Consider the following 19727-nt stretch of genomic DNA (forward strand, 5'->3'; position numbering starts at 1 on the left):
TCGGTAACCGTATCGGTAACCTTTTAACAGCTGATTCGACCAACCTTATGAGAATCAACGCAATCGATTATTGGTGCCGCTAAGGTCGTAACCGTATCGTAGCCAACCAATTGGGTTTTGGTTTACCGTCGTAACAATAAACAGCTGATTACGTTAGGGATACGAGTACAGCGATACGACAAACGGCACCAATGACTCCAGCTATATGGCTGAATCAGTTGCGATGAATTGTGGACACACATAGAATACATAGAATTAGTGTAGAGGGTGAAACAAAGACACATATTTCAGTTACATCTGAGTATAATGCGTATTGAAATTTAGTAGTACAAAATTTATGCGCAGCAATTTCAGAGGTGTATTTAATGTTTGTCCATTAGCAATCCATATAAAGTTTAAGCGTAAACGGATATACGCGTGTTAAAAAGCAGGGCTATTTTAACTTAGCTTTGGGCAGGGATGCACCTTAACGTTAAGCTAATCGTTTATCAAAAAATTTCCACCGTTTCCGTTGAAACACTTCGAAATATTATCGATAAAGAAATTATCAAGATAAATTGTATCTCGTTTTTAACCGAAACGAAAAGCTTTCGTTAACGTTAAAAACGTTAACAAAAACGTGATACTTTATGTTTGAATTGTGCTGGCAATGCTATAGCCATGGTGAAGCCGTAAGGTGGCAACAACGAGCGCACATACACACACAAACTCTATGTAATTTGTTTGTGTAATTCGTTGGTGGTAATGTCAAAAATACTCTGAGAAATGTTTGTACTGTCAAAATTCATGAGAAAAGTTGCAATCAGCTTGGCTAATGCTTTCACCTTTAATGACTCCGCCATCAATCAGCTTTGCCAGCATAGTTTGAAATTAATAATCAACATAAACGATTTGCTTTCGTTTTGATATGGCAGAAAACGAAACGAAATCATTTCGTTAATTTGACGATCTTAACGTTAATAAACGAAACGAAATGACTTCGTTTCGTTTATTAACGTTGATTATCGTAACGAAATGATATCGTTTCGTTGGTTAAGCATGCCTGGCTTTGGGTGACCATTGCAGCAAACCACCACTAGGTATACAAATCTGTTAAATCATCAAAGCACTCCTGTGCAGTAAAAGTCAGCTGTTCAATTCGACAGGTAGTGGCAATTGATAGCATAGATTAGAATTGATAGTTTGCGAATTGTTTCCTCGCGCATTGTTTACTATATAGTTTGGCAGCTTAATTCGAGGTTATGTTGCGAATAGAGTGGAAGGCACTCGCAGTCCGTGAAAATAGGCACTCGAATGGAGTGGAATGAAAAACAGTAGGAAGACCAGAGTTGCATTGGATCAATCATTGCATCAATATTAAAGATAAATTTAATGAAAATAATTAAATACTTGAGTATAAGCAAACATTTTCTTTCAATTACTGCAATTAAGGTGTCCTAGATGATATATATTCCAAAATTATAACATTTTATGTTTGTTTAAAAATTTAACTTCAATTTCCCTAAGATTTCCGTAATATGGCCATTAGTGATGTTTGTGTGTGTGTGCAAATTTTGAGCGATCAGCTGTTAGTTGCGCTACTTGGTAAAGTTTACAATGTCCTCGCGTATGGTTTGTATTTTTTTCTTATACTTGTGATTGACACAATTTTTGCTGCAAATCGAGAGTAAAGTGAATAATTTAAATGTGTTTACAAAAATTAAACAAAAGTGCACAAACAACTTCGAGCGAGTGACAAACGGTTGGTGTATATCATTTTTGAGGTAAAATGTAGCTTTGTAAAAAATTAAGGTTATATAAGATTTTGGCCATTTCAAGAAGTTAAAGCGAACCCTTTTGATTAAAATAGTAGGTTTATAGTTAGAAGTAGAAACTACTTCAAACGTAGATAAAACATTGCGAAAACAATTTCGCACCTATACTCCATACATACATACCCATGCATCTAGTTTTATCGAGGCAAGTCGCTTGATAAACCCCATCGTGGCAATACCAATCGTGGATACATATCTTCAAATGCATTTGGGAAGTTCATTGTTATGGCGTTATTGATTTCACCACAACAAATCGACTTTACACTGCTCTTTCGTTAAAACCTTGGTAAAATTATAGCAAAAAATTACAAAAGAGCCAAAATAAATGTATGATGTCATAGCCATTGTATAGGTTTACAATGGTCATAACAACAACAAATTGAAAATTCGTTCTACATTGCAATTTAAATAGTTAGGTTCTTTCATTTTCCGTACATATGTAGGTACCTACATAGGGTATGTTGCGGTTTTACGAAATTGACGTCCGTCTCCCTGGGAGGCCGGCTTCCCTATTCATGATACATAACGGTAATTGAGGGAAACAGGTTACCCCAGCGGGTTAGGGGATCAGAATATACCCGCGGTAGGTATGCCTGTCGTAAGAGGCGACTAAAATACCAGATTCAAGGGGCTGTGTAGCGCAACCTTTCAGGTTGCCAGCGCAATATATAGCTTCTCCAAACCCAATTGTCAACCTCACCTATCCGCGGCGAATCCTGTTTCACTAACAGACGAGGCTCTGGCGACCCCAAGCTCCTCATGGAACTTGGGGGTAGGGAGGAAGGGAATGGCCTGAAGGTTTAATGTGGCCACATAAATCGTTCCCGAGATGGTCGGGCTAGCACCTTAATGGTACCGGATTTGTATCCGGCAAAGGACCATCACATCGATAACACTCCCCAAAGCCTTCGGGGAGCAACCTTATCGCTACAACAACAACAACAACAGGGAAACAGGTATGCAAGAAACTGCCGGTGTACATGGCACTGTGTTCCTCGCATTATACCCGCATGACTTTTCCAACTTCTTTGATGGCTGCTTCAGCCGTGTTGTGATGGGCAAAGCGTAATATGTTTGTTTGTTTAGGGAGTGCTATGGTTATGGGAAGCTATTTGCCGTATTGAAACCTGGTACCTGCCCGACTGTGTCTAAAACGATATTTTTTACCCGTACACCCTTTGAGTCTGTGAATTTTTTTTACCTCTTACGACAGGCATTCCTACCCCGGAAATATTCTAAGCCCCCGCCCCGTAAACTGAAGGGTGCATTACAGATTAGCGGCTAAAACCGCTCGCGCATTTCCTAAAGTCAGACATAACTTTATCAGCGAAAGCGATGAATATTTACGATATTCCACCAGCAGGAATATAGTGATGTAAAGTCGAATAGATGACCTTAACCCATTTAACTTAAAATCGATTAATATTTTAGTGAGAGGAGTATGGTCGAATTATCGTATGCTAGCGTAAGAAAAATCGGATGCCAGTGAACGCAGTTTAAGACTTCTGCGCTGACGAAGACCCCCTCCGGGTTAGGCTGCTTATAATATACCCCCCGGAGGTATGCCTGTCGTAAGACGCCACTAAAATATCCAATTGATTCGAGGTTGTATAGCGCAGCCCTTCAAAGGGATTCCCGTAGCGAATCCTGTTTAACAGCCGAGGTTGTGGCTGCTGAACTAGGGGAGGGGGCGGGATGCCTTAGAAGGTTCAATGGTTGTTGTTGTTGTTGTAGCGATAAGGTTGCTCCGCGAAGGCTTTGGGGAATGTTATCGATGTGATGGTCCTTTGCCGGATACAGATCCGGTACGCTCCGGTACCACAGCACCCTTAAGGTGCTAGCCCGACCATCTCGGGAACGTATTATGTGGCCACATTAAACCTTCAGGCCATTCCCCCTCCCCACCCCCAAGTTCCATGGGGAGCTTGGGGTCGTCAGAGCCTCGCCTGTTAGTGAAACAGGATTCGCCGCGGATAGGTGAGGTTGACAATTGGGTTGGGAGAAGCTATATATTGCGCTGGCAACCTGAAGGGTTGCGCTACACAGCCCCTTGAATCTAGTATTTTAGTCGCCTCCTACGACAGGCATACCTACCGCGGTTATATTCTGATCCCCTAACCCGCTGGGGTAGGGTTCAATAGTCGGGCTTATACTCTAATGGAGTGTGTTCCTGAAACGTACCGGATGTATATCCGGCAAAATACCATCAACATCAAATATGCATACATACATACATCGGACAATCAATGAAATTTACATTTACATGTGCGATTTTCACCGCTGAGTAACGAAAATGTCTGATAGTGTCTGGGACAACAGGTGGTAATGTGGATGTTTTATGACATCAATATATGCATCGCCTGGCTGAACAGAAAATTAAGCCTCAGCGGGTCCGTAGGAAGTCGTGCTAGTATCAGAAGGTGATAGCTATCTGAACGTACCGGATTCCTATTCATCAAACTTTCGGTGAAAGTTTTTAAGGTAAACAAGAACCGCTGGTCAAAAAGTTAATTCAGCACATTATGATGGCTGATGAATGCGAACCTATTTCCTTTCAACTCTCTATCTTTCCTATGGATGTTGTACTCATGACAAGTCCCATCTGGTGGTTAGCTTCGTTTGTTGTAGCGCAGCAATACGGATGTTGTGCGATTTCATAAATTTGTTATCTCTGGGATCTTTTCGGCTAAACCATTGCGGTTATGTTGAAGTGGAGAATTCTGGAGTTAGCCTTGATGGTACAAAGATTGAGGGCTCAAGGATGGAGCCTACACGGTGTGCAATATGTGGCTTGTCTGCATGGTGCACAATGCACCTAAGAAGGATTTGCCATTGCTATGCCCGAATACATCTGGCATATGCCGAGGTATAAACTGGTTTGCAGATGTTGCAATCTTATATAATTTAGTTGTGACATACGGCAAACATGATGTGAATGACTAGGGGGAGACGGAAAAAAGGGGCAGACGGGACGAGCGACTGATGCCAAGTAAGCGCCGTTTAGCGCCAGTGTGCCTTGTTAAGTAGTATTTGTGTTAGAAGGTGGCAGAGGTGCGCTTGAACGCGGACCTCCGGATGGTTTCAAGTAAAACCAGGAAAAGGGCCACAAAATATAAAAAAAACCTTTTTGGCAGCTAGTGCAAAACACCTCTTCCGCCAGACAACAAAACCAGTCTTTTGGGACCCGGTCAGGTTCGACACCTCCCTCGGGCAAGAGAGTACAGAGCAGTCCAAGGGCAAGGAGCTGTTTCGAATATGACAAATTGTGAGCGGAAAAGCAATAAATTAAATGGAAATAATGCTTTTTTCAAGATTTGGTATTATATATTAAAACACACTCTCTGTAGAAATTTTAAAGTGCTAGAACTAGTAACAAGGGAGTTACGCCACTTTTAAAAAGAAATATTTGCATGTAGCATATGAAAAAACAGTGCTGTTTGCTTCTCCAATAAAATTTAAAACGTGTGAATTAAGCCAACATTATGCCATTTGAAACGTTCTGCTTTCAAACTTGATTGCATTTTAATTATGCCTCGACATATTTACTATTCCGCAGAATAGTACCGAGGAGCATACAAATCGAGTCTGTTGTTTCAAGTTATAACTAAACGGCTTCAATAGATGCTTACTTCTTTCGTTGGTTTGTCGCCAGATTTCTTAAGCCCGTATTATAAATATATTCATTATTGTTCATTTCCATTTTTATTATGTATATTTTTTAATTTTATTTCTAATTTGAAATTTGCACTTTTATTTTAGTTTCAATATTTTAACCTACATAAATACATAAACAATTAGTATTATGATTAATTAATATTTATTTGATTTTACAATTTCTCAAATAAATGTCACATTTGATTTGCAAAAAGGAAATGCATACTTTTACATGGTAAACAAATATTAACTGCGAACGAATGCTTTCTGTGCATTACATATTTACTTTTTAAATTTTTTTATGCACAAAAATAAATATTTTAAAAAATATATTTGCATATATATACTTAAAACAATATCCGTGTGTATTTTTTAAATCACTAATTCCATCAATACTTTCTTGCCGCTCTAAGCAACAACCTTATTCTATTCTCTTTTAAAATTATGCCTTTCAGCGCATGCGCTCGTAAACATTAGCATATCTAATCCAAAGAACGTCTGCGTAATTGACGATTTTTATTAAAGCCGCTTGTACGATCGAGTATTTCGTTAGAGAGTCGTGCCAGCAGAGGTAATTCGCGCATTGAAACATTTACCGTTGGCAAGGGTCCTAATTTTTGTTGTAGCTTCTTGAGCGGCTGTACATTGTGTTCGGGCGTAGCTGGGTAGCTAACGACACCAGCATCATGTTCTTCCTGTTTGGTAGCATGCGTAATTTGTACGAGTGGTCCCGCCTTGCCGGTAACCACAACCACATCTGCATCATCTTCATCGGCTACCACTGCAGATTGAGCATGTACAATGTCATGCAATTGTGGTGGCGCTTCAGCACCTAAAGAATCAGGGCGCGCTCCAGCATCTACTATTTTTCGTCCATGCTGTTTCATTTTCAAATGTTTTTGTTGTTTCAACGCACATTCATTCATTAGCATTAACTGATCCAATTTATTTACAGTCGCTGTCAATTCATGTTCCCAAATATCGTTGCGCTGTTGCTGGCCATCGCCACCCTCAATTGGACGTACTGCGAGTATTTTCACTTTTTGCCGTAACTCTTCGAGATCGCGTTCATCTACAACTCCATTCAATTCTACGCTATCCGCATAATCGGCTTCACATTCTTCAACTTCGGATTCATCTCCACCAGCAATGCTATGGCTAATTGAGGCAGGTTGTGTGCTGATACTGGCTAAATCGCTAGAGCGTTGTGAATTACCGCCAAGTGAGATCTCACTACCCTCAATAGAGGGATAGTCACATTTTTCCAATTCCAATTGGAAATCAGGCAGCGTTGTCGTTGTAGGGGAATTTAATTCAGCACCAACGCCAGGCTCGCGTGGACCTGGTGGTGGTGCGTTCATCTGTGGATAATCCCCACGTTGTCGATGTATGTCGTCACTAATGCGTTCCAGGTTGCGTAGCGCTGTTGAGTAGGTATTCTTTGCGGCTTGTACTTGCTGTTGTAGTTCTTGTATGCGATTCTTTTGAGTTTGTAACTGATCTTGGCAAATTTGCTTCTCTTCGAAGTAGGGGCGTGATTTAGTGATGCTGCGACGAAAACGTTCCTCAAGTTGTTGAACCTGAGAAAACATGAGATGAAGAATATTGAAGTTGTATTTCGAAAATCGGCAAGAAGTTGCGATCACAAAAATGAATAAAAATTAGGTAGTTTTGTTTTTATATTTTCTGGATGGTTTACAAAATAAACACTGTTCGATTGTAATTATTGCATTTTGATTTGGAGCTCTTCAATTATTATTTTTTAAATAAAAGTCTTGCCAACCTCAAAGAGATCTAGGAACCATAGAAAACGTACCTCCGTAAAGCAATTACATATATGTGAGCAACTTCAACTTTGATTAAACTTAGATTAATAAATGATAAAATGGGAAGACTTATTTTTTTAGTACCTAAACTAAACTATTAAATGCTAAAACAAATGTTCCCTTGTATTTAAATGAGCAAATACTATTTTCATAGAAAATAATTTTTTGTACAGGTCAGTTTTGTCAACTCTTTGAATGCATAAAATATAAATTTTTAATTTATTTAACTATCGACCCTAAATGCAGGACCAGATCGAAAAGACATTCAGCTCAATTCTAAATATTCCCTCGGAATTTTGTTCCCGCGGAAAAATTCCTCCAATTCTTTTCTCCCAGGAAGAACAATTATTGCTATTCCCCAATTTTGAATTTTCGAAGTCAGCTGTTTTGTCAATTGCAATTTCGTTGAGCATTTCTTATTTTGTTTAAAAAATTTAAAAGTTTAATTATTGTTGCGAATTTGTTTGAAATTAAGAAATAAAATATAAACAATGCACAGTATTGCATTTCATGTGGTATTCACTGAAATGAGTAATGAATTGGTGCCACAGCAACATCAACAGAGTAAGCATAATAAGAAGAAGACGGCGGGATAACACAAATCCGACGGAGCTGCCTGCTTCCATTCAGCAAAGCAATTTTTTGGCGGCCAAGTCGAGTTGAATTCGTCTTTCGTCATATGCCAAAATCTATTTAAGCCTTCTTAAAAAATCTTTGAGCGATTTCTGGATGGCTGCATCAAATATACCAAGAGCTCTTCCGTTGCTTATGATATACTTTTCGACTTAAAATACAGAATATTATGGTAGAATGTACATATTTTAGTACAAATAAGTGTTCCTTTTTAAAAGACCCAATTTCCTTTAACTATTTTGACGCATTCCCTTTAATTTAACAAGTGGAAAAACTCCTAAGAAATGGCAGAGAAATCTCCCTCTCACTCACATTCATAATACCTGCTTTTCTCCCATAACCGGTTTCCGCTTTTTCGAACATTGCTCAGAATAGGAGGAAAGGGAGAAGTGAAAAAACTCACAAGGAATTTTTATTTAGAACTAGAGGGCTTTGCCCCCTGCTCGCTACGCTCGCCAACCCCCACCTTTTTCGACCTCTTCACCTTCCTCACCCTTTACACTTACTCAGATTATTACTTTTACTCTTGTTCTCACTCTTAATCTTACTCTTACTCCTACTCTCCGTCTAACTCTTGCTCTTACTCTTATTCACGATGTTAAATTTACTCTTACTCCTAGTTTTACTCATACTCTTATTCTCATCTTTACTCTTCGCCCTTACTGCCACGCTAACTCAGCCTTTCCCCCTTTATATTTCCTATTTCTCATTTATTTTTCTTTACTCTTACTATTACTATCTTACTCTTTTCCTTGCTCTTACTTTTACTCTTTCTCTTGCCCTTCCACTTACCCTTAGCCTATTATTCCTAGTCTTACTCTTGCTCTTACACTTATTCTTACTTTTACTCTTACCCTTACTTAAAAAAAAAAAAAACAGTACATACTACAGAAAGATCATACCGCTGAAATAAAATATTCCCGGAAGAAAAAAAAACTCTTTTATATAATAGAAGGATACGAGGAATGGGAGAAGGGAAAAACTCGCACGGAATTTTTGTTTAGAATTGGGCTGATTACTTCTGGAAGTGGTGCATTATCTGCTTGTTGTAAATATAGACTAGAAACCCTAGAAACCCCTACGTTTACCATGCTTTCTGTAATGTGAGAACTGTCCTAGTTTGTTAGATTTTAATTTTGAAAATTTTTTATGAAGCTTGAAAAATATAAATATGTAAACTTTGCAATTATGGTGTTTGGGCAAAATTTAAAAAATGGCAGCAAATTTTGGTGAAAACGCTTAAATATTGTCAAACACAGATGACCCATGAAATTTACTGACATTTAAAAAAAAGTTAGCGACCATCTTACCTTTTGTTCAGCTGCATTAAAAATTTTAGTGCGTCGTTGATGCTCGGCATGGCATTCGGCTTTTTGTTTTTCCGCATCCATGACCTTTTGGGTAGCATGATTTAACATCTCCTGCCAAGCGTTGTCGAACTGCCATTCATGTGAATTTGACATGAAACGTTGCTCGGCTAAGGCTACAGTTTCTTTGGCAGCGATGTGTATTTCTTGAAAGGTTACGGAAAATATTACTGAAAATTTTAAATTTAATTAATTTTTAATTTTTGCTCACCATTGGCACGTTGAAATTTCACCGCCGTCTTTTGACATTCAATTTGTGCCTCTCGTGCTTTTTCCAGCGCATCGTAGTACGGTCGTGCCTTCTCAATGCAGCTACCTAATTTTTTTGATGATAACTTAAGACGTCGCGTGGATTCATTTAAAAGTATGCGGAAGGTTGAGTTTGCTTCCTATGATGACGGAGGAAAAGGAAAGAAAATTCAATAATAAATAAAAGAGATTGTGAATTTAACGTTTAATTAAAATTAAAAAAGAACTGTTTGTTAACATTTTACTAGTTCTTTTCCGACACTGTCTCACTAAGATGAAACAATTAAAATAAATGTAATGTGCGACAACTTTCGAAGAGATTTACGCCGAGTTTCTCTTCCAGTTTGTGTCATGCTCTTTTTACTTTTTCCTACAAATTGGCGGAACGGGACCTACATGTTTTATGCCGACACCGAACGGCATCTGCAAGGCAGATGAGTTTTCACTGAGACGCTTTTCATGGCAGAAATACACTCGCGAGTGCTTGCTAAATCACTGCCGAGGGGCGACCCCGTTTAGAAAAAAATGTCTTCGAATTGAAAAAACTTCGTTCAAAAATTTTTATGTTGCTTTGCTAGGGCGTGAACCCAGAGTCTTCGTTGTGGTAGGCGGAGCACGCTACCATGACACCACGGCGACCGCAAATACTCAGGGGGTATTTCTAGCATGAAAATCTTCTCAACAAAAAATTACCTGCTTGCAGATTAGTGCACGGACTTTACCACGTTATTGGTAGATCTACCAACTTTTTAGCTAATTTTCATTTTCTACCACTTCTACCACCAAAGCCCAAAAATCTACCAACATTTGCCTTTGTACGGAGTTTAAGAAACGATTCAATTTCGAAGACGAAAAATTACACCTTTTGGAATATTTTGATGCAAAAAGTATTCAATCTAGTCAAATGACAACGATTGTTCCCTTACTTAAAGCTTTTCCATTTCACAAGACTTCCATGGAAATTCTTAACAACGAATGGCGACCATTAATGTTATATGATAAGGAAAAAAATAGAAAAGATATTTTCCGACGATATTCTTAAAGAATGGATAAAATTGGGAATTGAAAAGAGTCTTCTAGGATAAAAGTTTAGTGAATAAATATGCTCCTTAGCAATATTACCTCACAGTAGTGCAGCCGCAGAAAGGTCGTTCTCTATAATGAACGACATAAAAACCGCCAAGCGTAATGGACTAAAAATTTCAAGCATTTCCAATCAAATATTAATAGAATAGTAATGTATCGGACGGACTTTATTTTAGCCACGAATTGAATTAATAAGATTTTATAATAAATGTGGATTTGTAGAAGGTGGTTTTGTCCCTTGTATTTAATAACACCCATATGGCACTAGATTTTTCTTTTGTTTTTTCTGACAATTTTTTCGGTTTTTATTTTGAAAAATTTGTGCACAAATTCAAACAAGAAATAAATTTGTTTATGAAGGAAAGGTATGTAGTAGTCATCCATGATTCAATTACTAGAGGTTTGTTCTTCAATTAAGACAGATCTTTGACACTCCCAAATTGAAAAATCTGGCTGGGTTGCTTTTGCGAAGTAAGGAAAACGGAGAATAATTCAATCCCCTTTAGTGAAATTGTAGTAGACAAGTATCTTTGGTAGTATATTAGTAGTGATAATAAATTTGTAAACCCCAAAAGTTTTTGGGGAAATAATTAATTTTCTACTAAATATGCCGTGAATTGATAAAGTTATGTTGGTTTGGTCATTCTTTCAGAAATTGTTTGAAGAATGCCGTACGTTAGAATTTTATTCAAAAATGCACTACCTCAAAATTTGTTTCCAAATCTCCCCACATGAGCATAAGTTCAATGCATTTTGTCATAAGAGGGAGTTAATGAAAAGTATTCTGAGATGAAGCGTTCTTCAATCTATCTCTAATATAGGGCGGTTTTGTGACAAATCCTGAATTGGGAAATTTTTGAAAAATATTTTGAGATAGCATGATTTTGAACAGGTAGCCGACATGGGGTGATACGCTACTCAGCAGCCGCAATCAACTGACAAACACAAAAATAAAATAAAATGGCTTATTGTCTTAGAACTTTATACTCCGGCCTTGACTTTGACAGAAGAATTAAGCTGTCCTGCTACACAGGGAGTATTCACCTTTTTATTCTGAAATTTCCGAAAGCTCCTTTCCGTTACGTATTCATGGAAACGTTCCGGACAAACCGTTAATTTTGAATATTCGGAATACGTTCATTTGATACTACCTCACGAAGTCCGTATATGCATAATATTCCAAATATAAACCGATTCTCAAAATTCTTAAATGGAGATGAATGTTCCGAACATATGGAATTAATAGAACAGAAGGTCGATTTTTAATACGCGCGCAAAAATATCGAGAAGTGTCTAAAAGACGCGTATAGACCTCGATAACAATAATTCGAAGGCGGAAATAAAAGTTTTAGCTCGCTCAAAAGACATTGACGAAAAACCGAAAATTGGCCCCGTGTTGCGTTGGCGGCCTTCAGCCGAGCGTATTAAAAATTACCTTGACCGGTCCAGCAATGAGGTGGTATCAAAATTAAATGCGTGCAAAATCCCTTTATATCTTTTACAGTGCACAAAAACATTCCAACAACCACATGAAAATTGCCGATTTCAACTGGAAAAATCTCCGGGGTCACCTCTCGATATTTTTGGACGCGTATTAGCAGTAGACTCCTGTTCTAGACTTTTACCTGAATAAGTTAACGTGCCCAATGAGTACATTTCGTTATGGCATCTCCATGCCATTTTTACGTGAATCGAAAGTGCACGATTCCTTGGTGTCCGTACTTTTCATAAAACCTATGTTCAGCCACACTAATAGATCGTGTCATAGTTAATAAATTCATCATAAAATTAAAATAAATGTTCTAAGGAATTATGCAGTTAAGTACTTATCGGGTATTTGTAAACTGATTGCTTCCTATTTCTACTACTAATATTTTTCGAAAATTCGCAAAGAAACAACACAGTTAACGGATGTCAATTCGATTTGGGAGCAAAATGGCTGTAATTGTAAAAAAATGTGTCTCTCGAGCAAACCTCTTGTGATTGAATCATGGTAGTCATCTACTCGCAAATATTTTCCTGCGCTATTTTCATCATTTTTTTATGAATAATTTTGAACGAAAGTAAAAAAAGTTTTAAGTAAACGATAACATGCCAAAGTCGGTTATTTTGTGGCAGAAAAATAGTGGTACATTGGAAAATTGTTGTTGTAATTAGACGTGTCTGTAAATTTTCCTCAGTATTTCAAGCTCAAAATACAGAAAAAAAGCAAGTATCATAAAGGCATGAGCTATGTACATAAATAAAAATTTACATAATTTTTTTTTTATTTTGTTTACCATGTTTTTTTTAGTGTTATTTCCTTGAAATGTGCTTTATTTGTTTTACAATAAAATATGAATTCTTTTGTACAAATATAAAGTGTAGCTATTGTTTTCTTTGAAAAACAAAAATCTACCAACTTCTACCACTATTTGAGTTTTTAATCTACCAACATTCTCAGATGCCGTTCGAAAGCGGCATAAACATATATGTAGGTCCCGCCCCGTTCCGCCCATATGGAAGAGAAGATCGGCATAAATTTCTTCGGGGGTGTATAGCGTGTTTTTTTTTTTTTTTTTGTTACTGAATTTTACATCTATTTACTAATTACCTCTAATTCGATTTCGAGTTTATTTATTTCATCTGTTGCACTATTGAGATTCTCCAATTCGATCTGTAAGGAAAATTAAATTGTATACAATCATAAAAATTTATTTCATAACTTCTAATGAAGTACAAAAGTGTTCAAACTCTGTCACATCTAATATTTCGAATATGTTATTTACGACACGTTGCCTTTTTAACTCATAATACGCTTCACATAAGCGACCGATCGTTAAAACGATCAAACAATTCTTCAAAGTTACCTTCAGCATAATACCAGTAACGATCATATATATATGGGGTATTCCATCCCATTTCGACCAATTTTTAACCCGACCCCTTTAGAATTGGCTGAAAGTTTTTCTTCTTTTTCTAGCTTATGAAAGACGTTTTTCAGAAGTTTTTCAAATTTTTCCATCCAACTCAAAAAAAGTTATGAATTTTTAAAAAAAACACAAACACAAAAAAAACTTAAAAATTTTTTTTTTATTTTTTCCGAAAAGTACATTTAAAAACCTAATTAAAAAAAAAAAAAATGATCCCAAACGGTCAATTTTTGAAAAAGTTATAGCATTTTGAAAAAACACCGTTTTGAGTTGTTTTTAAATGTACTTTTCGGAAAAAATACAAAAAAATCCTCACCCTTTACACTTACTCTTACTCAGATTATTACTTTTACTCTTGTTCTCACTCTTAATCTTACTCTTACTCCTACTCTCCGTCTAACTCTTAAAACTTATTTTGAGTTGGAAAACGGTGCTTTTTTCAAAATGCTATAACTTTTTCAAAAATTGACCGTTTGGGATCTTTTTTTTTTTTAAATTTGTTTTTAAATGTACTTTTCGGAAAAAATACAAAAAAATGTTTAGTTTTTTTTTTTTCAATTAAATAAAAAAAAAAAAAAAAAATTATCGGCCCACTCCGGGATTAGTGGGATTGATTGCAGAATTGATTGAAGTTTTTTATGAGAAAAAAAAACGAAATTCGAAAAATCTCGAAAAACTGAAAAATTACAAAAAAAAACTTTAAAATTTTTTTTTGTATTTTTTCCGAAAAGTACATTTAAAAACAAATTTAAAAAAAATATCCCAAACGGTCAATTTTTGAAAAAGTTATAGCATTTTGGAAACAAAAACGGTGTTTTTTTTTAAAATTCATAACTTTTTTGAGTTGGATGAAAAAATTTGAAAAAATTCTGACAAACGTCTTTCGTAAGCTGGAAAAAGAAGAAGAAAAACTTTCAGCCAATTCTAAAGGGGTCGGGTTCAAAATTGGTCGAAATGGGATGGAATACCCCATATATTGTTTATTGTTTACAGATCGTTGAAGAGATCGTTTAGCATTGTTTCGGTGCATACAAATTTATCATGAGGCTTTTATTTCGTAAATCATTTGCATTTTGATTCAGATTGGTGGAATTGAATTTTACTATGGAAATAGTTTCAGTAAGAACCGGGTAAGCGCAGGGGCATATTCACATCGCAAGAAATGAATAATTCCATACAAAAAAACGCTCAAGAAAAATATCGTTGATTAAGTAGTATTCACCTGTCAAGAAAGCGTATGTGTTTCTGCTTCCTTTTTCTAAAGATTTTTTAGCTAACGTGCACAGGGAAGCCCTGGCTTCGCCAAGTAATATATTTGCGTCTCATTATTTCCTGACCCTGTGGGAGCACAGTCTGTTAAATACCAGGGATAACAGTGACTGTGTTTATGAGTATTTTGAATGGAATTTGCTATTCTAATTTAGCACAAGTGTTTTTTCTCGTGTTTAGTAAATTCTCTTTAACTTAGATGTATTTTCAATTCGCATATGTTAATGTTAACAAATTTTATTTTTATGCATTGTTGAATCTTGTAGGGAAGTGACGTCGCTTCATAGAGAACAGAGAGATAAAGGAAATGTTAAAATTACTTGGCTGCTACTATTTTTCACACACGAAATATATACGAAATTTTTTCTAGAGCGTTTTCTTATAGTGTGGATACCGCGCTTAAAGCTAGTTACATCTTTTTGACATACTCACCGATAGGCTATCTGTCAGAAAAACTGCAACTAACATTAAGTACCTATTCAATTTCAACTATGAAAATGCCCCATAAAATTTCGACAAATTTTAAAATAAACTGGTTTAAGAAGTTCTGCAAGTGGGCCTTAGAAATTTTGTGGAGAAAAGCCCTGTCTCAGAAACAAATAAATATTGAGTTAAAACGTTTTCAAAGTGGATGCTGCATAGATAGAGATATAACGTTCCTTAACAATTTATTTGCCGAGATAGGGTGTGTTCGACCCGGCAAACAACTTACATAACTAATTAAAGTCTAACTTGCACCGGGAAACTTTTTATAATAAATTTAACAACAACGTAGATTTTTGCAAATACTTTATAAATTTGTTTAATAAATTGTTTATCCTTCGCAGTTTGTCGCAACACTCATTGAGACCGGGCAAACCATTTTCTCTTTAATTGTATATAAAAAAGGAACAAAATGCCGAAAACAACGCGTACGGTGAGGGAGCAAGCAAAAGTGGACTTAGCCAAAATACCGGTGAGCTATCTCAAAAATATACATACATACATATGTACATCATTTAAAGTGTTTAACAAATTTATATTTTTTACGTTAGGCACAAGTTGATAGAGTAAATGTAAGCGGTTTGTTGCGCACTCACAATGACTATGTCCTGAAGGCAGCGGAGGGACTTTTTAAAGCTACAAACTTTCAGGATGTCATGATTGAATCACTGAAGTAAAGACACTAAATTTTTCACGAATAATGAAAATGAACATGATCATCCTTTTTTCTTTCCCAACAGCGCTAAATCATATCTGCATGAATTAGGCATTTTTAAAGATGTTCAAGTACGTATTGACGTAAGCAAAGGCGATAATGCCTCACCCAATGGCTATGAAGTGACATTTAAGGGACAAGAACTATCTCGACTTGTAGGCTCTGTTGGCACTGAGGTTGGTCAAAATGAGGGCTCTCTACGCACCGAACTGAGTATACCAAATCTGTTGGGTCGTGGTGAAAGCATTTCCCTGCAAGGTTCCTATGCAACAACAAGCGCTAATGAATTGCAATTGAAATTTTGGAAATCATTTTTTCATACGCGTTTTGTGCGAAATCGACCAGAGTGAGTAATGCATTTTTTTGTATAATAAAATAAGATTCTCACTTAAAGATGGCGAAATTCGTCAGTAGTAAGAAAGTGCACTGATGTGATTGATTAAACAATACTACGATAAGAAAACACAAAATATCACAAATACAAAGCAGTTTTTGGTAGAATTGTCAGGTTAGGTTAGGTTAGGTTGAACTGGCCGGTCCATGAGGATCTCACATAGACTGAATAAGTCCGTAGTGTTACCAGAAGTTTGTTTTAACTACCAAACTGAAAAACCCTATCAAAAACCAGGACCTATGTTATAAAATAACTCCGTCCTCTTGGCAAATACTAGAAGCTTCATAGGACTTAAGCCACTTGCTGCTTTTAGATCTGACAGGTGTATCACTCCTAATAGCTGGAGTGTTAGCCTGACAAGCGCAGGGCACGAGGACAGAACGTGCTCGATCGTTTCCTCCTCCAGCCCGCACTTCCTACATCTGCTATCACTGATCAAGCCTAATTTAAAGGGATGTGACGCCAGAAGGCAGTGTCCAGTCAGAATACCCGTCATGAGTCTACAGTCCTCTCCTTTTAATGATAGAAGCAACTTCGTTAGTCTAAGGTTGTAAGACCTACACATAATCTTCGACACTTTACAGCGCCGCGCTTGAACCCACGCCTTTCCTGCTTGGTCGATCATGTGCACCTCTCGCCTTCACTTAATCTCGCCCAGTCCAATTGGCACGTTTACGTAGCAAGCTTCAAGGGATGCGCCCTTTTTAGCTAGTTCATCCGCTTTTTCATTCCCATCTATTCCCATATGCCCTGGGACCCAATATAGATGTATGCTCCCTGTCCCGATTCTCTCCAGGGACTGCTTACACTCTAACACGCATTTAGATGCTGTGCCATGCGAGATAATTGCTGCTTGACTGTCAATATAAAAGTTAACACGATTGCAACTTGGGCTATTTTCTTCCAGGGTTTCTACACCTTTGGTTACGGCTATTATTTCCCCTTGGAAAACGCTACAGTAATCCGGCAGCCTGTAGGATCTGTTTATATCCGGATCAGCATAGTATACCGCAGACCCTACTCCTTCCACTACTTTGGAACCATCTGTGTACACATGTACACATGTAGAATTATCAGTTTAGCTTTAAAAAGCTAGTGGAAACTGCTATTTGTACCTCTGGTACAGCACTAAAGAGCACAGCTATAACAATGAAAACAAAAACAGTTCAGAAATTGTTTTTTTGTAGAAAATTAAAAAAAAAATCTGGGTCCGTATCGTGTTATACATTCAGTGTTCGAAATCAATTTTTTAAATCGCAGTAGCTCTAAAGCGTTGAATCGGATTAAGGAAATATGTGATATGGTAGCTACGACACTCATTGTATCCATAATTTATTATTATTTTTACGAATAGTTTGCCAGACTAATATATATGTTGTTTAGAGTAAAATTGTTTTTTCCGTACGTGTACGTATAGTAGTTCAACGATATCCCCTGGCCACTATATTTCTACTTTTTTTCATCGTTTTCAATTATAAAAGCTTTTCGCAAGTGGGTAGCGTATTGAACTACTATACGCTTTTTGATCTTATACTTTTTTTCAGAGTTTCCTTTTCGCTGTTTCGTCAAGTCGATCGCATGGATATCAGTTTTTTTCAAAATTCTAATATGGGATTTGTTGCTGATTTCTCAGTAAATTCGCTTTTACCTATTGAGGTATGTGTGTTGAACATTTCCCTTTAAGGTTAACATTCGAATAACAATTAAACAATTTTTTTTTTGTACAGCTCACCCACTCCATACAGTATGAAGCCTCGATACGCGAACTTTCGTTACTCGCAAAAGTAGTACCATTTGCCATACGTGAACATTGTGGCCCTAAATTGGCATCACTGCTGCGTTATTCAGTTATATATGATCAACGTGATAATCCTATATTTCCCACCCAAGGCACGATGTTAAAATCAATTAATGAATATTGTGGCTTGGGTGGCAATGTAGCTTATATGAGCACCACGACGCATGCTGAGATAAATGTACCTTTATTTGCGGGTCTAGTCGCACAGATTTGTGGACGTGTTGGTGTTGTAAAAGAGACGAAACATACCACATTACTGCCAATTAGTAGTCTATTTTATTGTGGAGGACCATTAACGCTGCGTGGGTTTAAATTTGGTGGTGCTGGGCCGGTGGTGGAGGGTATATCAATTGGCGCGCAGGTACGTGAATGGAAAATTGAAGTTTGATATTATTTTATTTTGTTTTGGAGATAATGCGTTTAAAGCGCGCTGAAACAATACACTTTTCTATTATTTCCGTTTTCTCAGACACACTGGTCGACAGGTTTTCACTTATGGGGACCACTGCCTTTCAATCATGTTTTCAAGGGTTTAGCTAACAACTTTCGAACGCATTTATTCTACAATTGTGGAGGTTTCAATTCCTTTTCTGCAGGTGGGTTTAGTGAGAAATATTTTTGATAGAGGTATAATTACATTATTCTTCTTTCCAGAAAACATGCGCAGCGCTTACGGTATTGGTCTAGCATTTAAATTAGCGGATCGTGCACGTATTGAATTGAACTATTGCATACCTGTACGGAAATATTCGAGCGATAAGCCAGTAAATGGCTTTCAATTTGGTATTGGCTATGAATTTGTCTAAGTTGACTGATATTCTATTAGAAGCTAAGATTCCAGCTGAAGAAAAAGAGAGCAGAAGGTAGATATACAGGTGTTACACCATCCAAAATCACAAATCATAGCAAAAACTGCGCTAATTTGTTGTCGATTCATGCACTCAATCAGTGTCGTTTAAATTTGTCTTTCATCAAAGATATTTATTGTTCAATATTTGTTGTTATGATTATATAGTAATATAAGTTAAATATGTATTAAAAACAAATCAAGTCACATGTGTGCGCATGCGTACATGCATATACATATTTAGATATTTATATGCATGTAAAAGCGGATGTTCTCATGAAAATGATGAAATTAGCGGGTTAGGGGGTGAGAATATTCCCGCGGTAGGTATGCCTGTCGTAAGAGGCGACTAAAATAACAGATTCAAGGGGCTGTGTAGCGCAACCCTTCAGGTTGCCAGCGCAATATATAGCTTCTCCAAACCCAATTGTCAACCTCACCTATCCGCGGCGAATCCTGTTTCACTAACAGACGATGCTCTGGCGACCCCAAGCTCCTCATGGAACTTGGGGGTGGGAGGGAGGGATGGCCTGAAGGTTTAATGTGGCCATATAAATCGTTCCCGAGATGGTCGGGCCAGCACCTTAATGGTGCTGTGTTACCGGAGCGTACCGGATCTGTATCCGGCAAAGGACCATTACATCGATAACACTCCCCAAAGCTTTCGGGGAGCAACCTTA

At 37.1% G+C, this 19727-nt stretch overlaps 2 protein-coding genes across 2 annotated transcripts in view; one reads left to right on the forward strand and one right to left on the reverse strand.

The window, feature by feature from the left end:
- The first annotated feature begins 1572 nt into the window (after window positions 1-1572).
- On the forward strand, window positions 1573-19338 carry LOC137243211 (SAM50-like protein CG7639). The gene is made up of 8 exons (XM_067770615.1): window positions 1573-1763; window positions 15638-15765; window positions 15845-15966; window positions 16034-16354; window positions 17947-18058; window positions 18130-18561; window positions 18670-18796; window positions 18855-19338. The coding sequence occupies exons 2-8, from the start codon at window positions 15706-15708 to the stop codon at window positions 19004-19006; spliced, it is 1326 nt and encodes a 441-aa protein (XP_067626716.1). The 5' UTR covers window positions 1573-1763; window positions 15638-15705; the 3' UTR covers window positions 19007-19338.
- Window positions 5498-19727, reverse strand: part of pcs (parcas) — an 80505-nt gene continuing 66275 nt past the window's right edge. Inside the window, exons 2-5 of the mRNA XM_067770614.1 lie at window positions 13223-13285; window positions 9506-9683; window positions 9238-9440; window positions 5498-7048 (exon numbers count right to left, since the gene is read on the reverse strand). Of these exons, the coding sequence (XP_067626715.1) occupies window positions 5951-7048; window positions 9238-9440; window positions 9506-9683; window positions 13223-13285 (1542 nt within the window). The 3' untranslated portion in view covers window positions 5498-5950. The remainder of the gene's footprint in view (window positions 7049-9237; window positions 9441-9505; window positions 9684-13222; window positions 13286-19727) is intronic.

This window comes from Eurosta solidaginis, chromosome 3 (assembly GCF_040869045.1).
Source record: "Eurosta solidaginis isolate ZX-2024a chromosome 3, ASM4086904v1, whole genome shotgun sequence".
NCBI lineage: Eukaryota > Metazoa > Arthropoda > Insecta > Diptera > Tephritidae > Eurosta > Eurosta solidaginis.

Bases quoted from the DNA above. Each gene is read 5' to 3' on its own strand.
- LOC137243211 (XM_067770615.1), top strand. From the start codon at position 15,706: ATGCCGAAAACAACGCGTACGGTGAGGGAGCAAGCAAAAGTGGACTTA. The intron at 15,766-15,844 runs GTGAGCTATCTC...TTTTTACGTTAG, and splicing joins TGGACTTAGCCAAAATACCG to GCACAAGTTGATAGAGTAAA. The intron at 18,059-18,129 runs GTATGTGTGTTG...TTTTTTGTACAG, and splicing joins ATTCGCTTTTACCTATTGAG to CTCACCCACTCCATACAGTA.